General features: G+C 30.6%; 1 protein-coding gene and 1 long non-coding RNA gene across 2 annotated transcripts; both read right to left on the bottom strand.

Moving 5' to 3' along the window:
* Positions 1 to 664: 664 nt before the first annotated feature.
* LOC103308935 lies at positions 665 to 1,154 on the bottom strand. Its single transcript, XR_003838957.1, has 2 exons — positions 977 to 1,154; positions 665 to 778 (listed from the first exon to the last, which is right to left on the bottom strand). It is a non-coding gene; the product is annotated as an uncharacterized LOC103308935 (long non-coding RNA).
* A 1,805-nt stretch (positions 1,155 to 2,959) lies between these two features.
* LOC100161271 (J domain-containing protein) lies at positions 2,960 to 14,561 on the bottom strand. The gene is made up of 4 exons (XM_001947438.5): positions 14,188 to 14,561; positions 6,572 to 6,673; positions 6,337 to 6,453; positions 2,960 to 4,067 (listed from the first exon to the last, which is right to left on the bottom strand). The coding sequence occupies exons 1-4, from the start codon at positions 14,275 to 14,277 to the stop codon at positions 3,882 to 3,884; spliced, it is 495 nt and encodes a 164-aa protein (XP_001947473.1). The 5' UTR covers positions 14,278 to 14,561; the 3' UTR covers positions 2,960 to 3,881.
* Between the last annotated feature and the right edge of the window lie 2,220 nt (positions 14,562 to 16,781).

The following is a 16,781-nucleotide window of genomic DNA, read 5'->3' as shown; positions in this document are numbered from 1 at the left end:
AACAAAAACGCAATTTTTTTAATCCTTTGACCCACTTGTGGAGGTGTGGCATAGCAAAATTGGGGGATATTTTCGTTTTTAATTGTCCGAGCGAGCGAGTGACCCCCACTCCGGTGACTCGGGCAACAAAAAATGCAATTTTTTTAATCCTGTGACCCACTTGGGGAGGTGTTTCATAGCAAATCGGGGGATAAATTATTATTGCACCATCGTTTTGAACAGGTTAGAATACGTAAGTACAAAAAAATAAAAAAATAGTCCTCCGCGCGGCATTATAGTAGTGTTGCGCGCATGCGTATAAACGTAAAATTGAAAACTTTAGAAGGCCATAACTTCGAAACTAAGTGAGAACGACAAATTCTGTTTGCACCAGCGTTCTTAACTCGATAAGCTACATAAGTTCAAAAAAAAAAAAAACGAAAAATTGGCATGGGGTGGTAAAGTGCACTTGTTCCATTATTTTAAGTATAATATTATATTCGTTTTTTTTTTTTTTTTTTAATATTCATTTGGCGCAGGTTACGCGTTTTAGTAGCATATTTATTATTTAATAACCTACCTTAAGCTTGTACACAATCGTCGAGTCATTGGTCATTTGGTCTCTCAAATCGTCATCGACATTGATGTACACCTTCTTTTCTGAATTGAATGCAGAAAATTTCTTGATAATACTCTTGTCCACATGTTGACAAAAATGAACAATTGGTTGCAACACCAATTTGTATCCTTTTGGCGTTACGTAGTCAATTGGCGGGTCTAAGCGTACATCTTTTAACAACTGAAAGATTAACGTTTATTAATTAGCGATAAGTATAGTAGACAAGGTGGCCAACCACCGTGTTTTCCCGTTTTCTCGTTTAACCGACACAGGAAAATGAGAAATCGTCTTGGGTGCCGTCCTGTACCTACTTTACGCATCTTTTATTTTATATCACGTTTGTTTATAATATTATTACTTTTTACTTTTTTTTTTTACCTCATTAGATTGCACTTTATACGAATAGTATGTTTTTTGAAACGGATATTCTTCTTCATCCTCGTCTTTATCCACATTATTCACAACAACCGATCCGAGTTCGTGCTAAACAAAAATATTAATTGATAGATATAGGTATAGGTATAGACTATGGGTGTAGATATACAGAGTGATTCTTTTATCAAACAACACTCGTTATTTCAAAAAGTGTAAATTTTTTTGAAAATATTTTTTTACATAGTTTCGACTCGCTTATAAAACAACGTTTTTCTTAAAAAATTATATTTTTAAATATTTTTTATCCTTATGTTTTTTTAAGTTTTTTACTTTTTTGAATGACAACATAGGGTTTTAATTTTATATTCCAAAGCAAAATATTTTTCTTAATATTTTGATACATAAAAATCGAATTTGGGGCGAGTAGCTTATGAGTTATAAATATTCAAATTTTAGATAAGCGGAGTGGAGTGGTACGGGGTTACCCCGCGAAATGTTTGTCCACTTCTCCGCTCGTCTAAACTTTGAATATTTATAACTCACAAACTACTCGCCCCAAATTCGATTTTGATGTATCAAAATATTAAGAAAAATATTTTGCTTTGGAATATAAAATTAAAACCCCATGTTGTCATTCAAAAAAGTAAAAAACTTAAAAATTATAAGGATAAAAAATATTTAAAAATATATTTTTTTAAGAAAAACGTTGTTTTATAAGCGTCTTGAAAAAATATTTTCAAAAAAATTTACACTTTTTGAAATAATGAGTGTTGTTTGATAAAAGAATCATCCTGTATATGCGGTCGTAGGCCGTATGGAAAATTAGTCTTTTTGCGAAAAGACAATGCTCTTTGCAATGGGGTAGCCTGTTTGCGTACTACAATAATAATTATAATATGATAACATCCATTTTAAATTAAATTGAAATATTAAAAATAATATTACATTACAATATTAAATATGTAAAATATTTACTTATTGTTACATGTGTTTTTTTCGTTTTAGTTTTAGTTTATTGAACTTCAGTAGCGCCGAAGTCCATGCTGACGTCGGGCCATTTTTAAAAAATGTGGCCGGCCGTCCATATTTTATTTACTTCATAACTTTAAAATGAGCATGAGTATATTTAAACCGTGATTATGAATAAATGTATTTTAGGGTACCTCTATATTAAATAATTAAGATATTGAGGCCGGGATGTTTTAAAATTGCCCGACCACATTTTAAAAGCTTCGGCGCCACTGTTGAACTTAGAATATTGACTAAAACTATAACTGTTGACATTATAAACATGTGGTTAAGCAGAAATATTCTACAAGCAACCGATGCAGAATTTCTTGACGAAGTATCAAATACAATAATAACATTAAGAGAAACAGCGAAGAGACATTCACAATTTGGAGGACAGGGTTATCAAAAATGTTTTTGCAAAACATCATGCAAAACAAATAGATGCGCTTTTCGGAAAAATAATGTACTGTGTAGTTCAAGATGCCACGAAAAAACCCACATGTAACAAAACCTGTAATATTTTACATATTTAATATTGTAGGTAAAGTAATATTTTTTAAATATTTTAGGTACATATTTTCTTTTTTTAGTACCTATATAATACTATATAATAATTCAGTTTACATGTTACATACAATTTAAAAATAAACTAAGCTTAATATGTAAAATAAGTAAAATGGTTGTAAATCGCAAACAGGCTACTCCATTGCAAAGAGCCTAGTCTTTTCGCATAAAGACTAATTTTCTATACGGCCTACGACATTTATATTTATTAGCTGTATTACTCAGCATTATAAGACATACAAGCTTGCAAACATACTACATAGCTTCAGATATAAGTTGTATTTACTTTTACTTACCCATATTATTTATAGGTAGGTACATAATATTATAAAACAGACTCGTATCTCGCACACATACACACAGACGTATTTGTTTTATGAAGGGTTCATAATATTAATAACACAGTTCACGTATTGTATTCATAATATGTATATTTTTATTTTTACAAATTTGAGAAACAATATCTCACCGAAATGGCAATACAGTCAAGTATATTAATATACTAAGTATAGTATTATAATATAATAAATAGGTAAACGTAATAAATAGTAATATACGAGGTCGTAGCTACATCGGCGTGGTCCACAAGAATGACCACCGATAACTTATAAAATATAGGTAGGTACGGTTTGTAATCGTTATAGGTAATGTAATAATACAACAAACTTGAACACGATACTATAAATATTATACTGTGTCTTAGCTAATTGTTTTAGAAATACACTAACTTTATAATAACAGAATAACACATATCATATTATAAATTATAATACCTATTAATATTACATCTTCGAAACATAGAATTGCACGATGTTACAATTAATTTGTGTTTTGCAAGACTGATATAGTGATATCAAACTACATTAATTAGATTTGAGTAACATAATCTACTTGACTCAAAATAGCATTCAATTAACTGTGAACGTTAAGTATCATTTACTGTTTAATGACTAGACAATAGTTGAATATTATTATGTTTGGAAATAACTACAAGAGAAATTCTTGAAGATCCAATTAATTCGAAGGTCTGAGAAGAAAATTCACTCTTATTTACCCTAAAAAGTTTCATTTTATACCCTTTTAGAAGTAAGCGTAATCAAATAATAATAGTAATATTGTTGATTTTAAGGTGCAATTATAATTATTATTTACCGTGTTTTGCTTCTCAGGCCCTCGGGTAAAGAAGTGTTTTATAAGAGTCAGTATAATATTATGTAGGTATGTAACATTATATAAGTACAAATTATATGAATTTATATTATATCATGTTAAAAGTATATTTTATTCGATGAAGGAATGTTTTTTTTTTTTATATAGACAATATCTACGCTACTTATATCTCGTAATTGCGAAACTTGTTGATAATATCTGCATTAGATTTTGCGTCCCATTTTACTTTGTTAGCTCCCAAGTTCACCCCACCTTCAGATGCTCTCCTGGACGCCATTGAAGACGAAGCCCCTTCACCGCCTTCCGGAAGCATTCTGTCTTTAGTGTTCATTTGTGCCCAGTGCATAGACTGAAAAAAAATTGAATTATTATAATATTATTCTTCATTGGAGTTAACGCACCTCTATAATTAATAATTAAGAAAAAAATAGCCTTAACATTTTAGATTGACGAAGTTTACACGAGGTACCTATGTGTAGACAGGAAAAAAATATTCGAATAATAGATTTCAGTTGAAAAGTTGAAAAGGTATTAAAGTACCTATATACTATTATGTATTATGTATATATTAGTTAATACTTAGTAGTGGAAATTAGTGGTACACTGCTACCATTGCTACCAATACTTTATCAGTTACCGGATTAAGTTTATCGTTGTCCTGGAAAGTCTATGTTATATCCACAGGGTGTGGCGATCACGTGAATTTATTAATGGATCAAGTGCGTGAAATCATAATTTCCCGATTTAAAAGTGTATCATATCGAAATGACTACCACCTCGCACGGAAATAACCCATAAGTACTAGGTTTACTAATATATATATAGTGCGCACGTTCTTTTTTTTTTGTAAAGCTTACTTGGATTGGATAAAAAACCACGCCGATAAACATTTCGAAGGTGTAGTTTCACATGATTATATATAAAGATAATATTATTTAACGTAAAATTTATTGACAATTTTTCTGCCGGGTAAATTTATATTGCAAAAATGTGAAAAAGCTTTTTCTAATAACATAATTTAATAATGCAATTTTAAAACGATTAACTTCAAAAATATAATTTTAGTAAAATTGGCGACAATATTATAACATTCACGCGGGATTGGTAAATTGGGTCTCAAATGACCTTATATCGGTAAATTAGGTCCCGGAAAAGTAAAGGTAGGTATTAGTTAAATCGGGACCTGAAAATAAACTGTTATTAGTACCTATGTTTATTCCATTTTTTTAATATCTTATCATCTTTATTAGAAGTCAAATTTTATAATATTTTATTATATATATATATATATTATATTATTTTATATTACATAATATTATATTCTAAATGAACATATGGTATCAAATTGTGTGTACATTGTATAAATGGTACAAATTACAATATATTATGTGTTTATTATAAATTATAATATTATGTTCTTGGTAAAAACTCGAGTGATTGGGTCGAACAAGTTGGTATAAGTGGGATTATAGCCGGGACCCAACCTACCTAGCCCCATATTTACCGTATAATATACTATAATATAATATTATTATAATATAAATTATAATCCATAACACAATATAACACATATAATTATTTTTAGGTACTTTTGTTTCAAATCTTTGAATAACCTTCGCGAATGGGGGCTAGGTAAATTGGATATCATTCAATTAGTATATTAATATATGTTTAGGTATATACATTGTATATTATATTGTTATAGAGGGCTACAGCTAGCAGTAGGCAGTGTTGGGAATTATCTAGATATGATTTTTTGAAATAAATTATCTTTTAAAGTATTTAGATAATTATGTTACGATTTATCTAATGTTTAGCTGAGATAAAAAATGGGCTTATCTAGATAAATATTATAGTGCCCCTACAAAATTATAAAACCAATGTTATTAAAATTTTAATATATTATAAATTGTTTATAAAATTTAAAAAAAAAAGTAGAAGAATATATTTCTTGTTATTATTGCCAACGACGGTATTACGATAATAAGAGAATCTGTATGCGGGCTTGCACTCACAATTAAAGATATATATTTAATCGTGCTTGCACTATACATCGTTCTCTACAAGCCATAACAAGCATATTAAAATTAATTAGGTATAGGTTTATTTCCCCATCCATTTTAAAAATTAAAATTAACTTCGTAGAACTCAAAGGCTCAATCCGTTGTTATTATAAATATTATGTCATTATATTGATATAAATCTAATATTACAAAAATACTAAAAACAATAAAAATAAGTTTAAAAAAATGATGTTCATCTAGATAAATGTATTGTTGTATTTATCTTTATCTAGATAAATTACATTTATGTTATATTTATTTTTATCTAGATAGTATTTTGTTAAAATTATCTTATCTTACCTAGATATTTTTTTAGTTATCTATTATTCCCAACACTGGCAGTAGGTAGGTACCTACTATTATGGGTACTTAGTTTTATTGAGCTGTAACGCGCGCGAGGAAAGACACAATAAAATCGACGCCCTATATAGGTATTTATGGAAGCTCGATCTTTGCAGTATTGTTATTAATGTCTCGAATTTACACGAGTCTACACGAACGGATACACCATTACAACTACTACATATTGTATTGTATGTAATTCACAGTGCGTACTTGTTGGAAATGTTCTTTGTTGCTCAGCCACGTTTTATAGCTAACGGCCACGCCGCTGTTCTTCCATTTGTCGTAAGTTGCCCGCTTTTCCGGATCGCACAGCGTTTCTTTAGCTTCCTACAACGCACACAAATATATCATTCGAAGATGATAATAATAATAAAAATAGTAGGTAATAATATTAAGTAGGTACCTACGTATCAAACGAGGCGCGAACGCCCGTTATATTGCTTACATTAAGTTTCTGGAACGTTTCTTCCGCCTTCTTGTCACCGGAGTTTTTATCCGGATGATACTTAAGAGCTCTTATTTTGAATTCCGCGCTTATTTGTTCCACCTATTTAACATAATGTTTTACGTATACATTAAACGTAAATCGTAGAGAATTAAACGTAAAGCATTTATATATATAGGTACCTAGTTGAAAAAAAAACAGTTAAAATATTATCTATTTAATCTATAAATTATCGCACTATCGCAATGCTCACTAAAATAAATTCACGGAATGCGATTATTAATCAAAATATGGTCCGGATTGGAAGTCGTCATATGCATTCCGAGTGATGGGAAAACATGATGAAATATTATGTCATCTACGAAAATTGTTAACATCATATATAATATTCATGTTAAAAATCAAATCGGAATGAAAGAATATGTAGACTCCCGTAATGGCACATATTAAAATATGAGAATTATACATAATAAACATTCCATGTATTTAGTTCAGTGGCAATGTTATTGTTCTTTTCCCCTCTTTTTTTTGGATTATATCTTTTTTTTAGTCTAACACTCATATCGAACGTCCAACAATTTAATTTACCAACCGCAATATTAATAATGCTTTCAGCGTAAATAATTTAATTGTGGAACGGTTTCAGGTGTTGCTTTTTCCAACCTTTCAGTTATAATATAATATATTACCTATATAGCCATACATTTGTTTGAAGTTGCCGTGATAGTACATTAATGTGACCACCGAGCTTAGAGAAATTGACTACAAAGTGAAAAATATTTTGTTTGGTGTTTTGTAATCAATAATAATATTAATAATATGCACTGCATTTTAGTATCTATTAAAATCGTCGGCAGAGTATAAAATATGCATTTAACTGATAAAGTTGGGTAAGTTGGAATCGCATTAGTTATTAAAAGCTATCAAATAATATACATACAAGTACCTTATATATCTATTTTATAATGGAGGCATTTTATTTAAGTGAATTTTACAGTCAACGAGATATACGAAACAGTAAGTATAATGGTCGGTGTTTTAATATCACATAGCTACATCTATATACCTTTTGTACCTATGTACAAACTGCATCCATCCTCCCACTCCGTGGCCACTGGCCCACATAGGCACCTACCACCTATTAAATTATAACAATATATAAGTTAGTATAAGTACAGTAGTCACAACACACACGGAAACCCGAGAGTGTTACATAGGTACCTATACCGACAAAGTTACGTGCATTGTGCATACTGTATGGTCTTTGTCTATTTTCAGAGGCCTAAATTGTATTGTCTTGAATTGACTCACAGGTAGTATTATACATAATTACTATATAGTGTTGTTCAGTGTGTACCTACGTGCATTGTGTGAGCAATAATATAGAGTTTTGTAAACTTTTAAGGTTCAATTGTGTATAATGCTTTCAGTAGCGCGTGTAACTGTATGTTGTACCTATATAATGTGTTTTGTCAAATCCTTTGGTATGGATATAATGTATATATTCTACACGTGAAAAGCGTGTGGCTTTACCTTTTGCATTTTTTAGGCATATAAATGGCTTCAATGGGCTGAAGTTTGTCCACTCAATGATGAAAGCGCTCGGAAAGCAAGCCTTTTTGAATAAAAGACGAAAGATGCTGTAAGCATATGATGAATGAGCAACAGGTGTCGTACCTCGTAAGTAGGTATTTCGCGTTTTATAACACTTCATATTTCATTCATTGAAAAAAATAAAATATAATATTCTATAGAAATTATTTTTATGCAGAATATTTGTATGCAAACATCTTTATATATCGTTGACTTTAAAGTAAATTATTTTGTCAACCTGAAAATATATTATAATAATTCCGATTTCGATTCAGTGAGGCATGGGTATTGTTTATTTAAATCAAACATTAAGCAGGTATAGTTGCCTATATTATTTAATTACTAAAACAGTAAAACATATAAGTATATGTTATATCTTATATCACCTATAAGTACCTAATTGTATACCAATAAATTTCGGAATTTACAAAAATATGGCACTGATATTCGTAGCGGTTACGTACGACGTACGTGTTATCATATATTTTAAGACTAAATTACTGCCCATTTGTAGAACTTTTTCGTTCTAATCCAGTGATAAAATATATGATAATTTATTTTAATATATTGTATGTTTCATACAATATGTAAATAACAATGTATGTAAGTTTCTACTAGGTATAAACTATAGAACAACACCCATGGCCCATGGGTCTTCAACATTTTGATACCGGGCCACTGTCATGTATTATAATCTCCCCACCCCCAAGGGTGGTAGTACCCTTACTGTGGTAGTAAGCATTGAAGACAAAAATAAAGAGCCAAATGTAATTAAATATAATATGGGTTAATTTATGGATAAATTAATATAATATAATAAAATAAAACAAGAAAAATGTATAAATAGCAACTGTAAATAATTTATTTAGTAGTAGGTTTATAATTAAATTTAAATTTTTTGCAATACTTTTTTAGTAAAATAAATGATAATGTATCGATGAGTACCTATAATATGAATATCTATTACCTACCTATATATATATATGAATCGATTTCTCAAGTTAAAAATATAATAAAATCCATTATACCTACTATACCTAGGTACTTATGTAGGTAGATTGTAGATTTATGGGTCCATAAAAAAAAACAAAAGCAGCAGGCTACGTCCACACTCATGGTATAATAAGATTAATTTTACTATTAACAGAACTTTTTTATTCAGAAAGTATAAATTATATCAGTATTAAAACATTTTTGTCAATCATATTATTATGTAGAAACTTGGAATAAATAAGTAATAATATGTTTTACACTTTTACATGATCTCACAAAAAGGATTTGTGAGCAGTATACCTAAAAAATTTTGATTTAGGTAAAATAAATAATAAATATTCAAAATTATGAAGTTTATAGACTTATTGTGTGAATAGTGTAATACCTAAATATATAAATTACTTATAAATGTATATTGTACTTAAAAATAAATCAAATTATCATTAGTTATTTAACTTTAAATAAATCATTTTTTAATTGTATTATAGTTGTGCGAGTATTTAATAATTATACCTACCTCAATTAATTTCACTGACGTGACGATTCACGTTTTCAATATAAATAAATAAATATTATATTTCAATTTTATTACAATGTTTGAACAATATAATATAAAAGTATGTAGGTACAATGAACAATTCAAATTGCATTCTAGTAAAAATAAATATGTTCATAATATGATGTAGTAGTTGATAACATAATGTATAGACATTTTTTTGTAAACAGTGTAGATAATATTATATAATTATGTGGATGACTGAATGATTAATATATAAATAATAATAACATTAACCGTGTGTAAATCAAACTACACGAGGAAATTGGGTTATTATAATTTATAATAAACTCAACTAGTTTTAATACAATTATAATATTAAGACGAAGTAACACGGGCATTTGTTGTCTCCGTCTTACAAGTGCGTAACATAGCAAATTTACGTTCAGCAGATCACGTTTAGCTTTGTCATTTTCAAAATGAAATTGAATTGACCCATCATGAAACTTGATGGCAGGAACATTATCTGTGTTTGTGTGTGGTTTTTTTTACGATATTTCAGTTTTTAAGTGAGTTATGAGCATCTTTACGCTATAATATTATACCTATATGCAAAACTTGATAAAAAATTTAACCATCAGATAAACCCTCATACAAACACAGGTAATGTACTAACCTAAATTATTTGGTTAATTTTATTTTACAACATTTGAAAAATATGAATAAACATTAAGGTTTTTGCTAGTGTACTCGTATATTCAGTGAATGTTTGGTTTACGGTCATTTGTACAATACGCTTTTCGACTGTTACCGGATTATGTGGTCTGACCGTATATATATAGTGGGAAGTAGGTATTTAGTTTTAAGACCTCAAACCTCTAATGCGCATTTAAATATTTGTGAAATTATGTTTCTCGACTCCGGAGAGCCGCAGGAATATATTTCAAACATTTAACATCTGTAAATATTGTTTATAAGTAATATTATTTTTATAGTATTTAATATTTATTACTTATATAACAGTGGTACAAAAAGGAAACTAAAAGAAATTATAAACTGTATAATGTATTAATGTACACCAATCAATAACTATACAGACTGTTCGTATATTTACTATATTATCTAGGCATCTAATATATATTATGTTACCTAATACCTAGTATATCATTGATCTTATTGTGTATTTTGATTATAACTGATTTAAAATTACGGTAAAACAACTGGATCAATTCACTTTGAATTACGAAAATACTTACTTTTATAAATCTTAGATGGTACCTATATTTATTTAACCCAGTTATAATACATTGTAACTTTTTTAGAATATAGTATAATGAACAGTATGATAAGAGTTTTGATTATTATTATTGTACATTTTGTAACTTGAATGTGGCTTGAAATTGGATTATAAGTACTACAGCTACATTTTTTTAAACATTCATCATTTTGAAAAAAAAAAATCGAAATATAGAATTATAAACTATTTTACACTATTTAATCACCATACACATTAATATATTATTATGACGTTTTAACTATCACGCATATTTTAATATTCTATATTCTATTATATTATAAAACGGTTATAGTCGTCCCTATTATACATCTATTATTATGCATATTAGCATGTACATTATAGAATAGAATATTATTATATTATATTCAAATTACTGAAACTATTAGGTGAAAGTAACATTTTGGAATACACTGAATAGGTACATTTCGAAATCATTAAAATCATTCAACAGTTAAGACCTTGTATAAGATATTAATTTGAACAATTTTAATAGCGGACCTTGTAAAAATAGCTGAACATACTATTTTTCTTACGTGTTGTTTTGATGCAGATCGTAAAAAAATTGGGATTTAGTAAAACATGTAGTACCTACGTATGTTATTATTATAAAATATTGTAATCGATCAAATAGTAATTTTTTTTCTAGTTAAAGAAAAAATGAATGATAAATAATAAAATGTCAAACGGCTAAAATAATATATGAAATAAAAAATAATACAATATCCGTAATTTTTGCAGTATACGTACAACATGTACATATTACATAAACATATAATACATAATGATATAATATTAAATATATATTTTTTTAGCATATTAATATGGTTTCGTACTTGTCATTTTTGTTATAATAGTTAACCAAGAGTGCAGCAGCTATAATCGAAATTAATTAAAACGTTCAAAATGTCGTACATGTGGGCACCTTTTGAACAATTTTAACGTATATAAAAGTATATATATTTCATTTGTTTGATCGAATTGCATCGCATCGAAGGTTCAATTATTATTAGGTTGACAAATATTAATTAAAAAACAAATAATACCCATCAAAAACATTTAATTGTTGAGGTGACGTTTTAATCTAGTGTATATTATACCCGTATGGCCTGATTGTCGTATACTCGTATATGTAATATAATTTCGTATAACTACATTCGCTTTAATTACGAAATAACACGTAGATACGAAATACTTGTCATGTTGTGTGGACTGTTACTCGAAAATAAACGACACGCGTTGAAATAACCTATACCACATATTGTATAAAGTATGAACCATATCAGTATATCACTATATTTTCATATAACCTGTGCCTATACACAATAACCGAATAACATACACGTCCTATATACTATTAATTATATCATATATACAATATAATATATAAATTATAAACTGATAATAGTGACCCTGGTCGAGCTTGTTATGGTTCCATTAAAAACAGTGTTGAGTGAACGGATTAAGATGTCACGCGGTTTTATCCCAGCATGGTACTCAATTTGCATTTTCTATACCTCAAGTAAATTGTACATGCTTAATATTTTTATTATAATTTAGTATTTACCTATAGTTGTATTAATTAATTGTATTATTATAACCATCATGTATGGTGTTTTAATCACCGCATGTATTTTTTCTAGTTATCTACGTGTGCGTTATAATTTAATATTACATATTATATTAATGAGCAGTTCGACAATATTATACGCTTACCAACATCGGTGATCAATTAATAATATCGTTTCATTCGATTTCACTGCCACCGGTGCTACGGGACAACGATATGTGCTAGTGCGCGCATTCACACACACACACACACACACACACACACACACACACACACACACACTCACCCTCGCGAGCTCAGGTATGTCAGGCCTTTGTATAAATCCTTACGACCTTTTCCCATCCTGTAGTGGGATATTGTATCTGCTGACCATTGAATACGTATAAAATATAACTGAACGGTCACGATAATGTCTTTCTAAGTGTATATCTAAATATTCTATACGTATTATACAGGAAGATTCACCAACCATGATTACCCAATACCCTTTTATCCTTTAAATAATGCATTCGATTTTTTGAATTTTTAAGTATATTTAAAGACCATATTTTTAAATACTTAGATTTGTATAGCTACCATTTTAGGAGTGCCCTTTGGTGATACAAGCTTTTTCTCAAATGTGAGTAACCTCTTTTTATTTAAAAATATTTTGAGGGAGATGGTTTTAACAAGTATTTTCTGAGTAATTCGATTTTAAGTATTGAGAATAACTGCCTATGATAATATAGGATTTGAAAATTATAGCAATAATTAGTAAACATTTATCATATACAATGCATTGTCCAAGTATAATACTAGGTATAGCACCTATACTAGAAAATATTACATAATATTATATCCTACGTAAAACCATTATTAATAAAGATTATTATTCTTTGTAGGTACCTAAATAAAGTTAGTTGAATAACTAAAAATTTCAAATTTCTATTTGGATTCGTCAAAATTAAAAAAAAATCATTTGATTAGGTAACAATTAATTGTAAAAAAAGATAGATGCATTTAAAAGAGAAATGTATCACTTATTCACTTCTCACCATAGGGTAATAGTTAAGTTTTTATAAAATATGTTCTTTAAAAGTACTTAAAAATTATAGTCTGAATAAACACATTATTCTAGAATAAAAGGGGGTGAACATAAATGATAAATCACCCTGTATACATAAATCATATGACGTGTTAATGTGTGCTGAAATCGTAAATTACCCTTGGTGCGAGAAATCAGTAGCGACGACTGACGGGAAATTATAATGATAATATATTTTAATAAGCACGTAAGCCCCCACTCAAAACGGTTTTTATACCCTGCTTGTAACTCTGCACGCTATATTGTGTATCATCCCTACACCTGCCGCGGAGTAGTATGGTGGTATAATAATAATTCTGGAAAAAAATGCACGGTCAGTATATCGTGCTGCACGAGCACACACTTTACAAGTACCTACTAGATAATATTATGCAGGGTGATAAACTTGTACATTATACATACTATTATTATTATACCTACCTATTATAGATAATATAATAATAATGACAACATTGTCAACATTAATCCATCAAGTACTTTATCTCATGATTATATAACAGAGATACAAACTACTTACTATTTTCGCACGTACAAAATGATAATATTAATAAATTACAAAATATAATAACAAGCGTAATCGGCTCACCGTAGACGTCTGGTCACATCCCAACATTTGGTAGTAGTCGTCTTGGGCCGACGACTTGTCGTACGACAGTATTTCTGAAACGCTGGTCATCGCGAGCAGACAATCGACGTGTGTATTATAAAATAATATGTTTGTACTATGTATTATTATGGATTAGTGTTGCGGTTAGTCTGCGCTCGTTGATCGTTACGATCGTATTAACCGACGAAGGACGGTGGGAAAAAAACTAGGCAAAACAAATCCGTAGTCGTCGTCGTCGTCGTCGTCGCCGTCGCCGCCACAGCCGCTACCGGTGGAGCGCCGCTGTTGCCCGTCGCCGTCGTTATCGTAGCTACCGCTGCACGCCCTACCGCAATCGTGCGCGTGACTCACTGACCCAGATCGCGCGTGTACCAAACATACACAAACATAGATTTATATAAAAATTGCACACACACACACATACACTGCGAAGGTAAAACACTACATACACTCGGCTTACAACGGCTGATTTCGGGCAGGGGGGAGGGAAAGGTGGGGAGGGGGGCTCTCTAACTCTCCCGCTCACTCTTCGGACGACAAATCCGCCATCGCCGATTTTTTTTTCACCTTTATATTATTATATTTTTACACAGCTGTAAGCGTGTGTGTGTGTGTGTGTGTATACGCAGGTGCGTCAGATGATGGATTTATCCTTTTTTAACCGTGTGATATCACGTATACACCAGCTTTCTATCCTTTTGATATTATATTTTATATTTCACTATTGTTATTACAACGGTCGGGTATTATATATAGCTGCGTACATATAAGCATACCGTTGTTACGCGCGGTGTCTATATGTACACCTACCTATACGTAAATGTAATCGTTCGCGGAAAATGAAAAAGAAAAGCTCTCGCGGACTATATATACGCTCGTCGGCTGCGGCGGCGGCGACGTATATATTGTGGCCGGGCTGCTGAGGCCGTAATCGTTAAACTGCAGCAACACGTTCCCCGGCAGAATCAACCCCACCCACCCGCTAAGCCTATATTTTCTCATTCACCTCTCCGCAATCGTCAGCGCCACTCGCCTTCTCTATATAGCTTCTCATCCAGCGTGCGTTTACGTCATCGCTTTGTGCTCTTCCACCCTCGGCGCACCGCACCCTGACCGCACCCGGTATATTCGGCGACCCCACTGCTATAGTGAGTTATTGACGGATCTGTTTTTCTACGAGGTGTATTACGACCTTCGTCGAGTTTACGCGTGAAATCCTATACACAATTTATTGTTGTATATCATAGACGTATAAGGGTATTATTTGTATTATTGTGTGTATACTCTAGTATGATGATATGTCTATGGTAGGGGTGTTGGTGGTGATGAGAGGGTAGACGCCTGTCTCTGGTTTGTAAATAGTACAATATTATATTTCATTCAGGCTGGGGGGGGGGGTGATGGTACCCCCCTTTGGGTACGCCCCTGGTGCAATGGAAATGTTATTTAGTATTTTTACCCTAGAAAAACATCAGTGGTCTATGATCTGCCACGGGTCTTACGCAGGGACAGTTCCTGAAAAGTCCTCTCTGGAGGGGGGGGTAAAAATATTTTGCATGTAAGTTTTAGGTATACATCTCACCACTTCTCATCACTTTTTTCTATTGATAGGCAGGTATATAAAAAATAATGGTATGTGCTACACATTTTATACTTAACCACAAGCTCGGCTTAAAGAAGGTAGATAATTTATTGTAAAGCTTTTTTTGTTCTGTAATTATGTTTAATATGAATTTTTTTTTTTGCAAATTTGTAATTTACTGATGCCGTAAACCTTCTAGTTTACCTATATTAGGTAGTGCATGGTTTGTTACGAACCATCTTTGCGATGTAAAAACTCTAATCCCTGTGTAACATTGCAATGCTATATTAATTAAACATTCACAGTTCATACACTGTTTCATAAAAAAACAAATTAATTTCTTCGTGAAATGTTTTGATAATGTTTTACGCGTTGCATCCTCGCGATATTGAAATAAAACATCATGTAGTTATAAATATAATATGAACATGTTGGTATTTTAATAAGTTTTTCATGTGACATATAAACAAGAATATAACATTAATTGTCATTAAAGTGTATCCAATATCGCATAATTAAAATTTTTAACACATCACAATAATTAATACATAACAAAATCTGTTGGGGGGACGAAGTGGCCGAGAGGCCAAAACCTCGGCTGCGGGCAGCATTTTTCTTCGGGCAAGTCACGGTGTCCGCCGTCCGGAGAGAAGTGCCACCATCCCCCACCTGGGCATGGTAGTTACCTTCGGGCGCTCACTAAAAAATCTGTAAAACTGTGTAAACGGGTTTAAATCGACAGTTGAAAACACAGTTAAAAACCACGCAATAGCCTAAGTTGCCACGGGTTAATTAATAAAAAAAAAAAATGAAAAGATTATTGCAGATTAACATAATAATCTATTGTCATTCATATTCTCTGATGGTGTATTTATAGATATATCTGATATTCTGATCTTATAATATGTATTGTACAAAAGCAGGTAGGTATCAATTTAATAACTGAGTGTAGTAACATGGAAGCCTTCAGAGGTTTTTACATATTTTAGTA

Source organism: Acyrthosiphon pisum, chromosome A1, assembly GCF_005508785.2.
Source record: "Acyrthosiphon pisum isolate AL4f chromosome A1, pea_aphid_22Mar2018_4r6ur, whole genome shotgun sequence".
In the NCBI taxonomy this organism is placed as follows: Eukaryota; Metazoa; Arthropoda; class Insecta; order Hemiptera; family Aphididae; genus Acyrthosiphon; species Acyrthosiphon pisum.
This window is presented reverse-complemented; position numbering and strand designations above follow the sequence as displayed.

What these genes read in the sequence shown, in the direction of transcription:
- LOC100161271 (XM_001947438.5), bottom strand. Translation starts at nt 14,277, where the DNA reads ATGACCAGCGTTTCAGAAATACTGTCGTACGACAAGTCGTCGGCCCAA. An exon ending in GATGTGACCAGACGTCTACG is followed by an intron (nt 6,674 to 14,187) that starts GTGAGCCGATTA and finishes TATGTTAAATAG; the next exon opens with GTGGAACAAATAAGCGCGGA. An exon ending in ACAAAGAACATTTCCAACAA is followed by an intron (nt 4,068 to 6,336) that starts GTACGCACTGTG and finishes ATTTTTTTTCAG; the next exon opens with TCTATGCACTGGGCACAAAT.